This window comes from Panthera onca, chromosome B4, assembly GCF_046562875.1.
Source record: "Panthera onca isolate mPanOnc1 chromosome B4, mPanOnc1 haplotype 2, whole genome shotgun sequence".
Lineage (NCBI taxonomy): Eukaryota > Metazoa > Chordata > Mammalia > Carnivora > Felidae > Panthera > Panthera onca.
The window spans coordinates 30,921,689-30,938,090 of NC_138345.1; the positions used below are offsets into that span (position 1 = coordinate 30,921,689).

Genomic DNA, 16,402 nt, shown 5'->3' on the forward strand with positions numbered 1-16,402 from the left:
AAATGTTTGAATATGCAGTTTCAAAGAAAGCTGACAGCTACAGAAAATAAAACCTAACTCTAAAGAAATACAGGTTGGAGGTTCTTCCCAATGTTCAAAAATAGAAATACTGCCTTTGTGATGTGTTGAGAGTAAAGCAATTATGTGAGGAAAGAAAGCAAGCAAGAAAGCAAGAAAGCAAGCAGGAAAGCAAAGGAAGGGAAGGAAGGGAAGGAAGGGAAGGAAGGGAGGGAAGGGAAGGGAAGGGAAGGGAAGGGAAGGGAAGGGAAGGGAAGGGAGGAAGGAAGGAAGGAAGGAAAGGAAGGGAGGAAGGAAGGAAGGAAGGAAGGAAGGAAGGAAGGAAGGGAGGGAGGGAGGGGGAGAGGGAGGGAGGGGGGGAGGGAGGGAGGAAGGAAGGAAGGAAGGAAGGAAGGAAAGGAAAGGAAAGGAAAGAAGGGAGGGAGGGAGGGAGGGAGGGAGGAAGGAAGGAAGGAAGGAAGGAAGGAAGGAAGGAAGGAAAGGAAAGGAAAGGGAAGGAAGGAAGGAAGGAAGGAAGGAAGGAAAGGAAAGGGAAGGAAGGAAGGAAGGAAAGGAAAGGGAAGGAAGGAAGGAAGGAAGGAAGGAAGGAAGGAAGTGGGGCTGGTGCAGGACACACATTTTTGACACTCAGAGGCAAAGATGACTAGATTCAAGTCCTGTGTGAGCTTCCTACTACTTAAAAAAAAAGCTACAAATGCAAATTTGGACTAATACTACTCAGTTTACACCCCAAGGACAAGTGGTCCTTTCTGGAAACAACACTCTAAATATAATTCATACTCAGACTTTTCCTTTTATTTAGATTTTATCAGTGCCCCTTTAAAAAATGGTGTCACATGAACAATACGACCAGGAAAGAAGTAAGATTTAAGAAATCTAGGCCCAAAATGTGGACATAGAAAAATCTGAAAGGCAATCCTTTGCTCAATTACTTTTCAAGAAACCTCAATCTGCAGAATTCAAAACTACATATGAAGTTATGAGTAAAGAAGAAAAGGTAATGCAATAAAAATGTCCTCTTAACATTAGTGTTTGAATACTAGTTAAAATTAGGAAACACAATATATGCTGCTAAGAATACAGACTATGTTCTTGGAAGAAAACACTAAGAAAAATGACTAGTAAGATTTTTTCAATCTTTCTTCCTTTTATTTCTATATATACAAATGATCACACACACAGAAATTTCTATGTATGTTTACGTATGTCTAAGATGGTCTCAAAGACCGATGAACCGAAACTCCTGAGGTACAGAAAAGGAAATTCTGAAAAACTATTTTCTTTCTGACATTTGATTTTTATGTCTCAATTCATTCTCCATGCTGCCATTTCAAAATTTCCTCTCATCAAGACACACTGTTTTCATTTATTACATTTGTCTGTGTTCTGATTACAAACTAGATATCATTTCTATATTACCAGACATAAATTTAAAGCCATCTAGAAATATAACCTAACAGACACTGTACTTACATAATGACAAATGTTATCTCATAAACCAAATGTCTGAGTAACTAAAAATTTATGAGCAAATTCAATGAAAAGATATTTCTCATCAAATAACATAGAAAAAAGTAGAAGTAAAGCAGAAATTCACTGTTTTATGATGTGTACTTCTGTTAAAATATATAATTTATTTTCATATTTATGAAAATGTGACAAATGAACTGACCCTTATAAATGGAACTTTTTAACACTCACAGCACTTTTGACTTTCAGAAGTCACTCACCTCTATAAGTCTATCTCCTGCCTTGAGTCTGCCGTCCTGGATGGCGGCCCCCCTGGGGAGGATGTTTTTCACATAAATTGGAGCTGAGCCACCTATTGTTACATCTCGGGAAGTGATGCTGAATCCCAAACCTTCTGTACCTAAACATATAACAACAACAAAAGAAGTAAATAAAATGAGATACCTTGAATTTCACAGGTGTATGGCACATAAAGGATTTGTTATTTTCTACCTAAACTTGACATTTTGTAGTGTTCACAGGGGCCTACATTGCTTTTAATACCATAAAGATTTTAATAGCTTTTTCAAAGTAGACTAAATTATGGAAGCTTTAAATGGTTTATACTTCAAAATTCTTTAATCTAAGAAGAAATGTGAATCTAGTCCAAGACAAATGAAAGGTAATATACAAATACTACAGCTAAACGTTTTAAACTGGCCTGAATGTTTCGTGTGAAATAAATTTAACTCTCCATGTGGGAAAAAATTCTGACACAATCCAAGTACCCCCAAAATCAATCATTATTGTGCAATACTGGTATCCAGATTTAAAGGATAGGAGATGAAGCAAGGAAAGAGAAAATGATCAGGAGATGGAAAAGAAATAGGGAAAAGAGAAGTTTTACTAGATACAGATATCAGAACCTCCCAAAACTGTAATTACAACAATTTACTGACAGGACCTAGATTTGTTCACCTAAATCTCACCCTACATACTCTCGATCAATTAATCAGTAAAATTTTTAAAATAAAATACAAAGGCAAATTATCCAGTGAAGACCCCATCTCTGCTCATAGCTAGCAAGTCTACGGATCATCATATTATGTTTAAAAGTACTGAGGGGTGCCTGATGGCTCAGTCAGTTGCGTGTCTGACTTCGGCTCAAGTCATGCTCTCACGGCTCTTGAGTTCAAGCTCTGCACTGGGCTCTGTGCTTACAGTTCAGAGCCTGGAGACTGCTTCAGATTCTGTGTCTCTCTTTCTGCCCCTCCCCAGCTCATGCTTTGTCTCTCTCAAAAATAAATGAACATTAAAAAAATAAAATAAAATAAAATAAAATAAAATAAAATAGTACTGAAATTAACAAGGCCTTTATAAATTGCTGCAACATTCCGTAGAGTTTAAATTCTGGGTTCCTCAAGCAGCTGTCTTGATAGGCACTCATAAGGGCAATGCAGTGCAGAAAAAGGGTTATAGTTACTAGAATCAACAGAAAACAAGCCAAAATGAGCCAAGAAAAAAATGTAAAGACTACAACAAATTTCTAATGAATCACACAATTTTTATAACACTTCTAATAATGATTAATTTCTACCTGAGCTTATTAAATGTTTTATTAATGTTTATTCATTTTTTTGAGAGCAAGAGAGCAAGCGAGTTGGGGAGGAGCAGAGAGGGAGGGAGACACAGAATCCAAAGCAGGCTCCAGTCTCTGAGCTGTCAGCACAGAGCCTGATGTGGGACTCGAACTCATTAACCGCAAGATCATGACCTGAGCGGAAGTCAGACACTTAACCGACTAAGCCACCCAGGTGCCCCTTTAATTTTTTTTTTTAATGTTTATTCATTTTTTTGTTTGAGAGATAGAGAGCAAACAGGGGAGGGGCAGAGAGAGAGGGAGACATAGAATCCAAAGCAGGCTCCAGGCTCCAAGCTGTTAGCACAGAGCCTGATGAAGGGCTCGAACCAACAAACCGTGAGATCATGACCTGAGCCAAAGTCAGATGCGTAACCGAGCCACCCAGGCACCAAAACCAGAACTTTTTAAAGTTAGTCTGGGAGCACCGGGTGGCTTAGTCAGTTAAGTGCCCAACTCTTGATTTTAGCTCAGGTCATGATCTCATGATTCCTGAGATGGAGCCTCACATTGGGCTTTTCCCTGACAGTGTGGATCCTGCTTGGAATTGTCTCTCTCTCCCTGCCCCTTTCCTACTTGCACTTGCTGGCACACAGTCTCTCTCTGTCTCAAAATAAATAAGGGAATATATTAAAACATTAAAAAATAAAAAGTTACTTTTTAGGATATTGGTTTCCATTTCAGTCAAAATGGTACTAGGAGAAATACTGCTCATGTGGGAAGAATAAAGAGCTACATAAAGGTGAATAATCTGCAGAAGAATACACTAACTTGGTGCAACACTCAATACGGAACCATAAGCAAGAGTATAAATCTGTAAGTAAATGATTTGAGTTAGTAACTGTGAATGAAAACGTGGCTTAAAGAAGAAACAAAGCTGAAATGAAGGGAAAAAATTACATTCTGTTGTTATACCTGTAACAAAACCTACCCTACATGTTTTCAAGTTCTTATAAAACATTCATTTACATCAAGTCTGAAGTCACTTTAACAATGTGCCTGGACTGTTAATTTTTGAGTCTTACGTGAAGACTTGAATGGCATCTTGTCTATATGAAATTTTCCTAATTATTCTTCTGGGATGTTTCCATATGTCTCTGGCTTTCATGAAACTCTAATGACTTGCAATAACATTTATTAAGAAAGAATTCTAAATTATTCTCCTTTTGCAATATTAATTTGTATGAACTACAAAGACTGACTGTTACATGAACCTCAATACTATTAAAATATCAGCAATAACCCCTAAATCTGTAAGCTAAAAGTCCAGGCAATGACCTTTAAAAGAAAGATAAATAGATATCAATTTTCATTTAGCAAAGCCAACAAAACATTTTGCACTGACTGAAACAGATTACTGACCTTCTCCTCTGACTTTATTAAAAAGCTAATTTCTACAAAAGAGCAGGGTACTTGAGAATGGCAAAATGGCAATAAATATTAAGAAATCATAATTACGGAAGCAAGTACATAAAGGGCTATCCTATTTTGTCATGTTATATGACAGGGTTCCTAAATTATGCCAAAGAATCATTAAAATGAAGGCCTGTCTTTTTAGTAAATAGAATTGAACTCAGTTTATGAAGAACTATCATTCAAAGCATGTCAGTTCACCTTGAACTGAGTTTAAAATTTAACACCAACACACCCTAAGTTTTTGATGGACTTCATCAAAAATGTTAAATGTAACAATCCTAATTGGTAAAAATCTTAGCAGCTGGCTACAATGAAAGCATGTTCAATTCTCATACAATCATTATTTTTAAAATATGTATTCAGCACTAATGGAAGAGAATCAGCTTTCTTCACTCTCATTTATCATAAACATAATTTATTTTTCAAATAAAATTATTTCTAACTATTGACAGAATACACAGTTGGTTTCAGCCTTTTGTCATACATTCTCACAGTAAATTAAAATGAAGATAGAGCCATGAGGCTCTATATCATTTAGAATCCTCAAAGTCAGAAAAACATTTCAAAGAAAACCATTGTTTCCATTTTTCTAATCTTGATGATTGAGTGCAGTCTTTCTCCATTAGCTGTGTCAATGTAATCATATCTTTTTAAATGCTATTAAAATAAAACTGTTAATTTTTGTGTTCAAAGGAATGCTTTTTTTAGTGGCAAATAAAATTTAACTTTATCTAAAAGTTCATATTGTTTCATAAGTTGTTAATATACAATTGTGTGAAAAACCGTAATTAACTAAACGAATATGCCTGTCAGTGTACAAGGGCAATGGTATTTATAAACTGATATCTTTATGACAAGAGCCAAGTAAAATATTTTCCCTTTGTTGAGAGATCCCAGGCAGAATTTTATCTTTTATACAATTCCATTTGTGTTTCTTAACCTGTTTTTGCTTAAAAAACAGGGCCTGTCATTTGAGTAGAGGAAAAGTAAGACAGGATCTGATATTTATCTCATTCAGGAATTAACAAAGCTAAACGGGGTTTATGCTGATATAACTCTGCATTTGTAAGAGGTTTCAAAGTGGAGTAAAGCTGTCAATTCCTGATCATGTCAACCAGGTATCTGGAGCTTAAAAGTCAGTAACCAGAAATAAGGAGTTTGTGGTTCACATAAAGTTCAATGAAAGAATATGATTAGAAAGGAAACAGGAATCTCAGAGTTTACAACCTTGTAAACCCTGCTCCAAATGGAAAGAAGAATGGTCTAAATGTCAGGATATGGAAAATGTTCTAGTAAGAATCTGCTGCCAACAGCCATGTGACTTAAGGAAATCACTCAATATCTCTTGGATTCATTTCCATCCGACTGTAGGAGTTGGTTGAGCTCACAAAAAGAGAAATATTCTTTATGACATCATTTTGAAAGACATGATTTAAAAATACATCAAAATGTCCAGCTAAAACGAATGATTAACAGCAAAAGTGTACCTTGGTGCCTCGAGGGGACAGTGTTTGGAAATCAGAAAATCAAGCCTACTAGTCAGCTCTGAGTGTTTGAGAAGAACAAAATGGAAAAGCATGCTTCCTATATAAAAAGATGCATAGACTATGGAAGGGATACTTAAATAAATAGATGTAAGATGTATGTAATAAAGAGTTGGCAAGGCTCATTAAAATTTCCCTTGTCACCCTAAGAAAGGGAAGTAGTTCAATATTCTGGAAAAGTAGGAGACAAGGAGCCAATGGAACTACCTGCTTGGTGAACCTACTTTCTACCACGAACCGCTACAGCTCCAAACCAATCAATCACTTGCCCTTGCCAAAATGATCGGGTTGAAATGGAGGAGCTCTAAAGTCTTCTTTGAGAGCTGTATCTGAATATCGAGGGGGGTCATCTAAACAGTCAATTCCTCATTATTGTTTTGGGTTTAATAGTAATATCCCGAAAGCAATTTCCTCTGTTACCAAAAAGTTTTACTGCTACCTTCTTCACACAAGCTTACTTTTAAGACTTTATTCTCTGAACTTTGTATGTTTATTCTGAAATAGCAAAATGAACCTGAACAGCACAAGAAATACAATTTTAAATATTTTTAAGTCATTATATCAGTTCTTTCACAGAATAATGGGTTGATTTTTAAAATAAATTCCATAAAACAAAACAAGGAGGTTCATACCTTTCTTCAGCTGGATGTTAAGCCTCTTGCCTATTTTTTTGGTGTTGTAACCACTGCTTACATTGGTACTAAATACATTGTGGGTTGCCGGAGCTGGAGCTGAGGGCGGTTTTCCGGAGGGGTGTGTGCTCTGAGGTAGTAGTCTGGGATGAGGGTCTAACTGCTCGGGCGGGTGGTTCAGTCGGGGTGTTCTCTGCAGGGCCTGAAGGCCTGCACTGTTCGCACTCCTGTTCTCGATATACTGGCTGTCCGGACTAAAGCGGCTTGAATAGTAATTGTTCTTCTCACTTTGGGATAGTTGTTCATACTGCTCTTTATTTGCTGCAGGAACCACATGGAACCAAATGATGGGGGTACGCATGGCTTGGCGAAACATATGTTGTGCTCTGGGTTTGAGAAAGAATGGAAAATTAGCAAAAGGAGACTGGCAGACAAGGAGATATTATGAGCTTAATTAAGTACACTAATTAAGCAACAAGAACTGATAGACTTCGTTGAAACTGAAAAACAAAATTCTAATATCCCATTTATCAATCAAGTTTGTAAGCTCTGATAAAAGAAGAGCTGTTTCTCCAAATATAAATTTCTCATTCTCAAACTAAAAATGACACAACTGTCTACAACTGCAGATAAAGTACTATAATCTCAATCACAACTCATTAAATAAAAATTTTAAGCACAACAGAGGTGTTATGCTTGTGATAGGAATAGAAATTAAATACAATGTTGTCTCTACGATGTTATCCAATACATTTAAAAAATAAATCACAGGGGATGACTTGAGTTTTTGAAGAAATGAATATACTATCCATTATCAGCAAAATTAATTCAAGTCTGTGTATGCAAAGATCTCAAGAACACCGATGTGACTCAAAATATGAAAAGTTTTGGTCCCAGTGCAGTTCTGTCACCAGCCTGAGAAACTGCTCCAACTCTCACTGGTTCCCGACTCAGAACATACACCACATCCTTATGATTTCTGCTCACTCCTGCCTTGTTTTTTATAAGAACTGGACAACTGTCATCTTTTTAATTGAACGAGGACTTGAATCAGGATAAAGAAAATCTGAGTGGACCACACTGTGCTCACAGGAGCTCTCTCCGCTTATCCATACGCAGAGTCACGATGTGCAACAAAGTTGGAAATGTGAGTTAAAGGATAATAAAAACTAGCACACTGGCAAATTTTCCAAAAGGTGAGGAAGTAGCAAAATTGTGAATTCAAAATTGGACCCACATTATTTTAAGAAGCACTCTATCAGTCAGAGGGCATTTTGAAATATAGTCTAATAGTAGGAATTACCTGGAGTTTGATTAAATTTTTAAAAGCTAGATAACAGCAGAAAATACTTCTCTCCAGGATAAGGACAGAGGCACAGACGTGGCTAGACGCGTTTCAATGCGCTACACTGTCTCGTGCCGAAAGCACGAAAGAACAGAACAGCCGGCATACACTTACTGTTCAAATCTTCTATTTCGAAGGTCGCCATCATTAATCCTGACAATGCAATCATTCTCATGAAAAAGGTTTTCTTGTTCAGCTTTACCACCTTTCTCCAATCGTTTTACTAATAACCCCAGGGTTCTGGAACATTAAGAATGCAAATCATTACACATGTAATATTTCTACCATGCACAATGCCCTACTGCTTTAATGCTGGTACTATATTTACAAAGACTTCCTGATAAAGGAGTGCATTAAATCATTATTAATACATTTGAAAATAACACCAACACAAAAAGCACAACGGTATAAATGATGTGTAGAAATGGATCCTTTCAATAAACGTAAGAAATTGTTTCTGGCTTGTCAGGATTATGTTTCTGAAACAAACCGTGTACTTCTCTCCACGCTTAGAAATGCTTCAAACAGAGCTCGCCTGATGGTTCAGTGGATATCGCAGTGTGGAACATAGATGAGCGTGTGTTTGTGAATAGCTTTGGCTATTTCGGTTTTCTGTTTGAAGCCAGCCGGTACACTGCGGATGGCAAAGCCCATCTATCTCTCTATGAAAGCGCAGGTAACGAAGAAAGGTGAACCTCACCACATTGTGCATTTGTGAAGAAAAATAGGAAAGTTTCTGTTCTTGGCATCTGAATCTGATAGTTCCTAATATTCTGAATTTCAAAATCTTGTTAGGTCTCCCAAATGCAACTAATTTGTTGCCACTATTTCCATTTGAAAACAAATAGGAGAAAGCCAGTGGCAGCGCAAATAACATCAGTCACCTCTTAACATGGGCTCAAATGGCAGGTTGAAAGAAAAGCCTGAATGAACTTAAAAGTTCTCCAAAGAGACCAATAGGGAGATAAAAAAGCAAAAATTATTAGTGTCACTTGGTCTAGAGCACTAATTTCTTGACTGACGGGAAGGACAGTCTAGATACCCTGGGACAAGAGGCAAACATTATATGGCAGAGTACAAGGAACATGAATCTTCACCTACTTCTGGTGCTGTGACTGACTTGATAGTTCACATAAATTATATATGATAATCATGTTAAAATTTTTATGAATCTTTGGCCTATCCAAAGCTTGGGTCTTCTTTCATAATCCTAATATTTAGAGATAATATCCATAGAGATACTAGAATTTAGAATCCTGCCAAAATTAAAGTTGAAGACACCACAGTTTTTAATAGCCTATATATATTCTATTGGAATATATTCTGTTGGAAGATATAGATCTTTTTGCTGTGTCCTACACAAGCTTTCCAGGAAAAAAGCCAAATAGATACCTTTCTCTTTTAAATGTTTACAGTAATTGTTGCTTGTTCTGTGGCCATTTATCTCTCTCCCCTACAATTGTTACTTATATATATACCCTATCTATCCTTACTGGTGCATTGTAAGCTACTGGAAGATAGACAAGATGGGATTCATTCAGCAAGGCACACTCAAGCACCTAGCTGGTAGCAAGCTCATTAATGAAGGAAAACTGAATGAGTTGAGCTGAGACAAACAAGTCTCATGTTTCTAAAAAACTTTTTGCAAAATAGAATACAATCAAAGGGAAATTTAGATTCAGATTCTTTTTTTTCACGAAAATGTCATTTACACCAAATATATGATTGAACTGAAATAAATTGACTTAAAAACAAAAGTCCTTTTTCACTTGTTACTTTGCAGCTTAAACTTGTTTTTCATGAATACTTATTGAATCATACTTTAACTTCATTTTAATTTTTATTATTAAGTATATTACAGCATGTTTTACTATGGTCAAGTCTACTAACATGCAAAAATAATCAGAGGAGATAATATTTAAATTGTATTTTTCTTAATTTTTTTTAATGTTTATTTATTTCTGAAAGAAAGAGAGAAAGAGACAGAGCATGAGCAGGAGAGGGGCAGTGAGAGAGGGAGGCACTTCGAATCTGAAGCAGGCTCCAGGCTCTGAGCTGTCAGCACAGAGCCTGATGGGAGGCTCGAACTCACGAACCAGAGTAGGATGCTTAACTGACTAAGCCACCCAGGTAACCCCAGAAGAGATAATATTTAAATTGCCTTTTGTAATTTTAACATTTGATGATTAGTACCTACTAGTGTAAGAGTCTAAAAAAATCTTAGTGACTGATAAAAACATTATTACACAGGTAATTTTTGGTTACTTACTACCATATACTGGAATTAAACAAATACAAAAATTCTCTCGGCTCAAAGGTGAGAACAAAGTACACTGACATAGCCGTACAAGCACTTAACTGTCTGAGTCCTATATGGAAGGAAGAGATTCCACAATATTCCACCAATAATTAGGTTATGTTAAAATGTCATCATGCCCATGATCTGTCTCCCCATACTTCCCTATTGTCTTAGTGTGTTTCTACGTGCAATTGACTAAGGCGTTCCATGCAATTGATTGAGGTATTCTATGACAATACATTATTATTATTATTAAGATGTATCTATCATTCTGTTGAATGAGAGAAAATAATTTGAGAAATCAAATTAAATCAGTTATTGATAGTATGAGAAGTAGAAAACACTTTGGCCACTTTACCATCAAAGCAACCATGTAAAAGGACAGCTTGAAGGAAAAGATGACTCAGCCACCACAGCCAATCATAACATAACCAGATATGTGGTGCCACACCTGTTGCTAAATCTCTCTATAGACCAAGAAAGCTATTCCACAGTGCATGCATTCAGTGTGCAGTAAGAGTATGCCCTACCAAGCGTCACTCCAGTTAGTTAATTAGTTTTTAATCAGTGAAATCATGAATGATTTTTCAATATGGTTACAATACTCCTGCAATCAAAAGTGACTAATAATTATTAGGTTCTTATGTACCCTGAAATATGTTATATATTCTAAATAGCCCACATATTTTTAAAGAAATATATCTATACACATATATAGACAGATTATGTTTAATGAAAATTGTTCAGTAGTTAACTATTATTGATGATTTGTTTAAATTTACAAATTTACCCCAGATAGATCCTTTCAGTATTTATGTCAGTTTAAAATAATACAACTTGGAAATCTGTAATTTAATTCTACAAGTGGCATCACTATTTTTCACAATAGGTCTATGGATTTGTATTCATCTAAATAATCATTTTTCTTTTATAATCTACTTCCCCCGCCCCCAGCCGGGAATCACTCTAGAATAATAATTCAAAGTAAAAAAGCATGACATGCTTCATTTATTGAATGGCTTGTCTTTCTAAGTCCGCATATACAGCCTAATTCATCAGTAATCCTAATATACAGTAGAAAATGTTATAAATCATAAATAAATACACCATCACATTTACATGGAATATAAACAGAAGTTTATTAAAAGAGGCTTTTACAATCCAGTTATTAAAATAGCCACAAAAATCTCAGAATCCTTTTTCTGGGCCTTTTTCTGGGATTAGGATACTGATGAGGGCGGGGGCGTGGTGGGGGGAGAGGATGAATTTCACCCTGAGTAACACAGCAAGTGATCAGGGAATCAATGGAACAGACTGAATTAAGGAGAAGTTAGTAGCCTGCTGATTTCTAAGTACTTGACCACACTATTAGAATCATTCTCTCCAAAAGAATGGATTAATTTAAAAGTAAAGTGGTACAATCTGCAAAATTATCTCATTTGCTTCACTAGGTGAAAATGATTACAAAAGGAATGGGAATGAACTATCAAAAAAAAAAAAAAAAAAAAAAACTTCACAAGAAAATTGAACTGATACCATAACAGCAAGACTGAGAATGAAAAGTACCCTCTGAAGGGAAATCATGGGTAAGTGATAACACTTTCATGTTCCTGAAACACATGAGAGCAAGCACGGAGATTTCCATACCTCCCACTTTCAATTTAAAGCCATCTCAAACTGTATAATTAAAAACACATGTTAGGTATATATTTTGCAAATTCAACCAGCAACCAGTATTTGTTCTAAAGTGATGAAGAACTGACTGCCTATGGTGTTGTGGTTCCTTTAACACTTTTTAGAGAAAATACTCGAAGCTAACGAAATTCCGAACATTTTGGTATGTCAGTGTGCTAGGACAGAGAATAGTTCTTCTTCTAGGAAGTCAGTACCAGAATTCCTTATTGGGGACAACTATTTTCCAGAAGTCACCTTGCACAAGAAAAAAAAAACAAACATACATTTATATATGAAGAAGAAGAGGGAAGAGAGGCAGCCAGGTGAGCTCTACTTGGAGGGATCAGCCCAGGAGCAGAATTGCCTAGGTGGGTTGTGCTGACAGACACAGAAGAAGAGACATGGTGGATGGATGAATGTGGCAGGCAGACTTATGAAGGCGTGTCTGTAGGGTTTAGGGGGACAGAAGCAGAGACTCCTGCACCTCGTGTGCAAATCTAATGTAAACCCTACTTGGCACATACGCTTTCTGAGCACATAGATTTTTTTTTCCTGATAAATCTGAAACATCTCCAGGCCTACCCCCTTTTCCACTGTTTCCTATATATATATTTTTTTTTTAATTTGGGGGAAAAAACACTATGTCCACTATGTACGAAACTCACTACTGAATAACTTCCCTCCAATAAAAATATGCAAATACACAACTATTTCTTTAAGCCTATCCTCATGGCTCTTGAGCAATGTTTCTTACCATAAAGGGGGGGCAAAGAAGAGTAAGAAAGCAAAGCCATTGAAATGCAGCATGATTTGGGATGTATAATTAGAAATTTAACTGCTTAGATTATATTAAGGATTGCACCACTACATTTTCACAAGGTTCATTAGCCTAATTATGCACTTAATTAAAACAAACTCAGTCATACATGTTAACATTTTCAATTCTAAGTATAAATTACAACCAATGATAAAACTGAAAATAAGTAACAAAGGTTTTATTGACATCTAAATTGGCTAAGCAAGTCTGAGTTTTGCTTTGATAATGTAAACTCCCACAACTGCCACCCAGTTGTATGGACATGATCATAATTCATCTTAACAAAAGCTGACACAGTATAAACACCACAACCATAGTGAAGGCAGAGTGGGAGTATGCAGAATGGGATTCCATCAATAAGACCCTCTCAGCTCACTGAACACTAAACATGAGGGGCCAGAAATTATCTACATTTGAGCCCTGAGAACCACAGCCATCTTCATAGCAGATACAAACAGAAGAAAGTTCAGAAAAGTTCCAAGTTAAAAAAAAAAAAATCTTTGCTTTTTAAATCTTTAATAGGTAAATAAAAATAGAGAAGTCTTTCAAGCTTAGGGCAGAAATGACAAGCATCACACTTCTACATTTAAAGAAGCAAGATTTATTGAAATGTAAACTATACTTTTCTACCTAAAACAAAGGTATTATTGTAATCCTTTATTAGAACAAATAAGCCTACAGCTAAGAAAGCACAATTAAAAACTTTCAGATAAAAGCTACAGATTCAGTTCATGAAGTTACATTGTGTTTTCTCAGAAGTAATGAAAATTGAATACTCAAAGTTCAAGAGCATATTTCTCCTTTGAAAAGTGATAATTTCAAAATTCTACAATGATCTGAAATACACACACCTCGCATAAAGCTTTCCTGACCTGAACTAGGTTCCATGAAATTCAAATTGGCTCTATTTCTTCATTAACATATATACACCCAACGAACTAAACTAGTATGTACAGTTGACCTATGAACAACGTGGAGTTAGGGGTGCTGGTCCGCAGCACAGTAAAAAATTTGCACATAAATTTGACTTTCCAAACGCGTAACTACTAATAGCCTACTACTGACCAAAGCCTTGCTGATAACATAAGTCAATTAGCACATATTTTGCATGTTATATGTATTGTATACTATATTCTTAAAGTAAGCTAGAGAAAAGAGAATGTTAACAAGAAAATCATAAGAAAGACAAAAACATTTACATACTGCACTGTACTTATAGGGGAAACAAATCCATGCATAAATGGACCTGCACAGTTCAAACCTGTGTTGCTCAAGGGTCAACTGTTTTGCAAATCTTGAATATATGACAGCAGTAATTCTCATCTTGGATTCAAAACAGAAGAAAAAAATGATCATTTTCTACTATTTCATACACTAATCAGCACCTATCTAAACAAACAGAATAATCAGCAATATGGAGGAAATTCTAACGCACATGACAGGAAGATCAAAGGAAGATAAAATATCATTTTTATTAGCTGTCACTGCCAAGTACTCTGCTAAATATACTTTACATATATGGTGTAATTTGCATATATTTTCCTATTAAAGCCATACAAAGTCACTGGAGTGTCCATCCCTCAGATGTAAAGACTGACGCTAAACAAAGCTAACTTACTCCCTTGCTAAAAGACAGAGCTGAATTCTGTCCCAGTATCTCTGGCCTTAAAAGTTGAACAGTTCCGAACAACTCCTCTGCCAAAAACATAAAGACAACATGTGATCAAGTTAGTCACTGATTGACAGAAAGGTAACACAGCATTTCTAACCAGAAATTCTGAAAAAGAAACAAACTTCTTGTTTTTGATGTATTATAAAGCAAAAAGTCCAGGGGAAAAAGTCATGAAGAAAAACTTTAATGCAATAATTGAAAGGATAGTATAGACCCTTCAGCTGATACTGTAAATATTAAATTGAAGATAAATGGTTGAAAAAATTCATCTACAAAAAGTGAGTGATTAATAAGGCAATGCCAGCAGGAGCCATTTGCAGAAAGCTAGAAACATACAGAGACACACACACACACAGACACACATACTCTTCCTCCTTCCCTCCCTGTCTTATCAAGGAAGGGCTGCTTTTCCAAAACTAGATTTTTCCTTTAAGTCTCAGGATTGACAATCAAATAAACGAAGAAGAATCCTGTGAGTACTTATTACTAATTGGAAGATGTTAAATGAGTTTGTTTTTTTAAATTTGCTGCCTTCTGGGAATTCCTGAGAATTAGGGGTATGTGTTGGTAGTTAATAACATAGAGTTACAATAGAAAGACTTTCTTATCTACCAGTAAGTGGCAATGAAATTTTGGGCTCTTGTCTCCCTCTCCAAATATTATGAATAGGAAACAGAGGAGAAGGAATTTTAGATATGAAAAATATTAGAATCGAAACTCCATCATGGGGCACCTGGGTGGCTCAGTAGGATAGAAGTCTGACTCTTGGTTTCAGTTCAAGTATCATGAGTTTGAGGCCCCACATCAGGGTCTGAGCTGACAGCACTGAGCCTGCTTCGGATTCTCTCTCTCCCTCTCTCTCTGCCCCTATCCCGCTTCTGTGAGTGCACTCGCACATGTTCTCTCTCTCTCTCTCTCTCTCTCTCAAAATAAATAAATAAACTTAAAGAAAGACAGAAAGAAAGAAAGAACAAGAAAGAAAGAAAGAAAGAAAGAAAGAACGAACGAACAAGAAAGAAAGAAAGAAAGAAAGAAAGAAAGAAAGAAAATGAAAGAAAGAAAGAGAAAGAGAAAGAGAAAGAGAAAGAGAAAGAGAAAGAAAAAGAAAAAGAAAAAGAAAAAGAAAAAGAAAAAGAAAAAGAAAAAGAAAGAGAAACTCCATGATGGCGGGCATTTTTATCAAATTATGGCCCACAAGCCAACATTAAGACTAAGCCTGCCACCTGTTTTTGTAAATGCAGCTTTAGTGGAACATAGCCACACTCACTTAGTTAAACATTGCCTATGGTTGCTTTCATGCTACAATGACAGAATCGAATGCTTGCAGTGGAAACTCAGGTGACCCACAATGCAAAAACATTGAATATCTGACCCTGTAAAGGTTTTGCCAAGCCTTGATCTTCCCTCCACCTGGAAACAAGAACACTGCCTGGTAGATACCAGATCTTTAAAAAAAAAAAAAAAAAAAAAAGGCGTGGGGGGCCGGGGGAGAATCCAACAACTTCCTTGACAAAACAAGCACAACCATATAACTACTATTTGCAAAAGAAAAGGTACTGTGATAGAACACTCCAAAGACCACTGGATTAATAATAACCAAGAATGTATATAAATGGGAAATGTCCATTACAGAAAAGACCCAGAAAAACAGACTGCATTTTATCAAAAACAATATGCTTTGCCACACTTGTTTCCACAAGGGAAATGTTGTAGAATTTCCACTCTAAGTTAGACTGTAGAGTCCAAGTAAAAGAATAATTTTTTTTTTAAAATACAATCCTATTTCTTAAAAACTTTTAACAATGTCTCCATTATTTTTAGTGAATGAAGTCTCATAGGTCACTCATAAAGTGCTTTCAAACAATCCCTCCAGTGCTATCTTATAATACATTCTGTT

At 36.0% G+C, this 16,402-nt stretch overlaps 1 protein-coding gene across 17 annotated transcripts in view; it reads right to left on the bottom strand.

The window, feature by feature from the left end:
• The window catches only part of PARD3 (par-3 family cell polarity regulator), a 661,972-nt gene that overhangs the window by 262,108 nt on the left and 383,462 nt on the right, over positions 1–16,402 (bottom strand). For all 17 annotated transcript variants that reach the window (XM_060658990.3, XM_060658996.3, XM_060658994.3 and 14 more), the window contains 3 exons: positions 8,158–8,283; positions 6,699–7,084; positions 1,749–1,888 (listed from right to left, as the gene is read on the bottom strand). In XM_060658990.3, the coding sequence (XP_060514973.1) occupies positions 1,749–1,888; positions 6,699–7,084; positions 8,158–8,283 (652 nt within the window). The remainder of the gene's footprint in view (positions 1–1,748; positions 1,889–6,698; positions 7,085–8,157; positions 8,284–16,402) is intronic.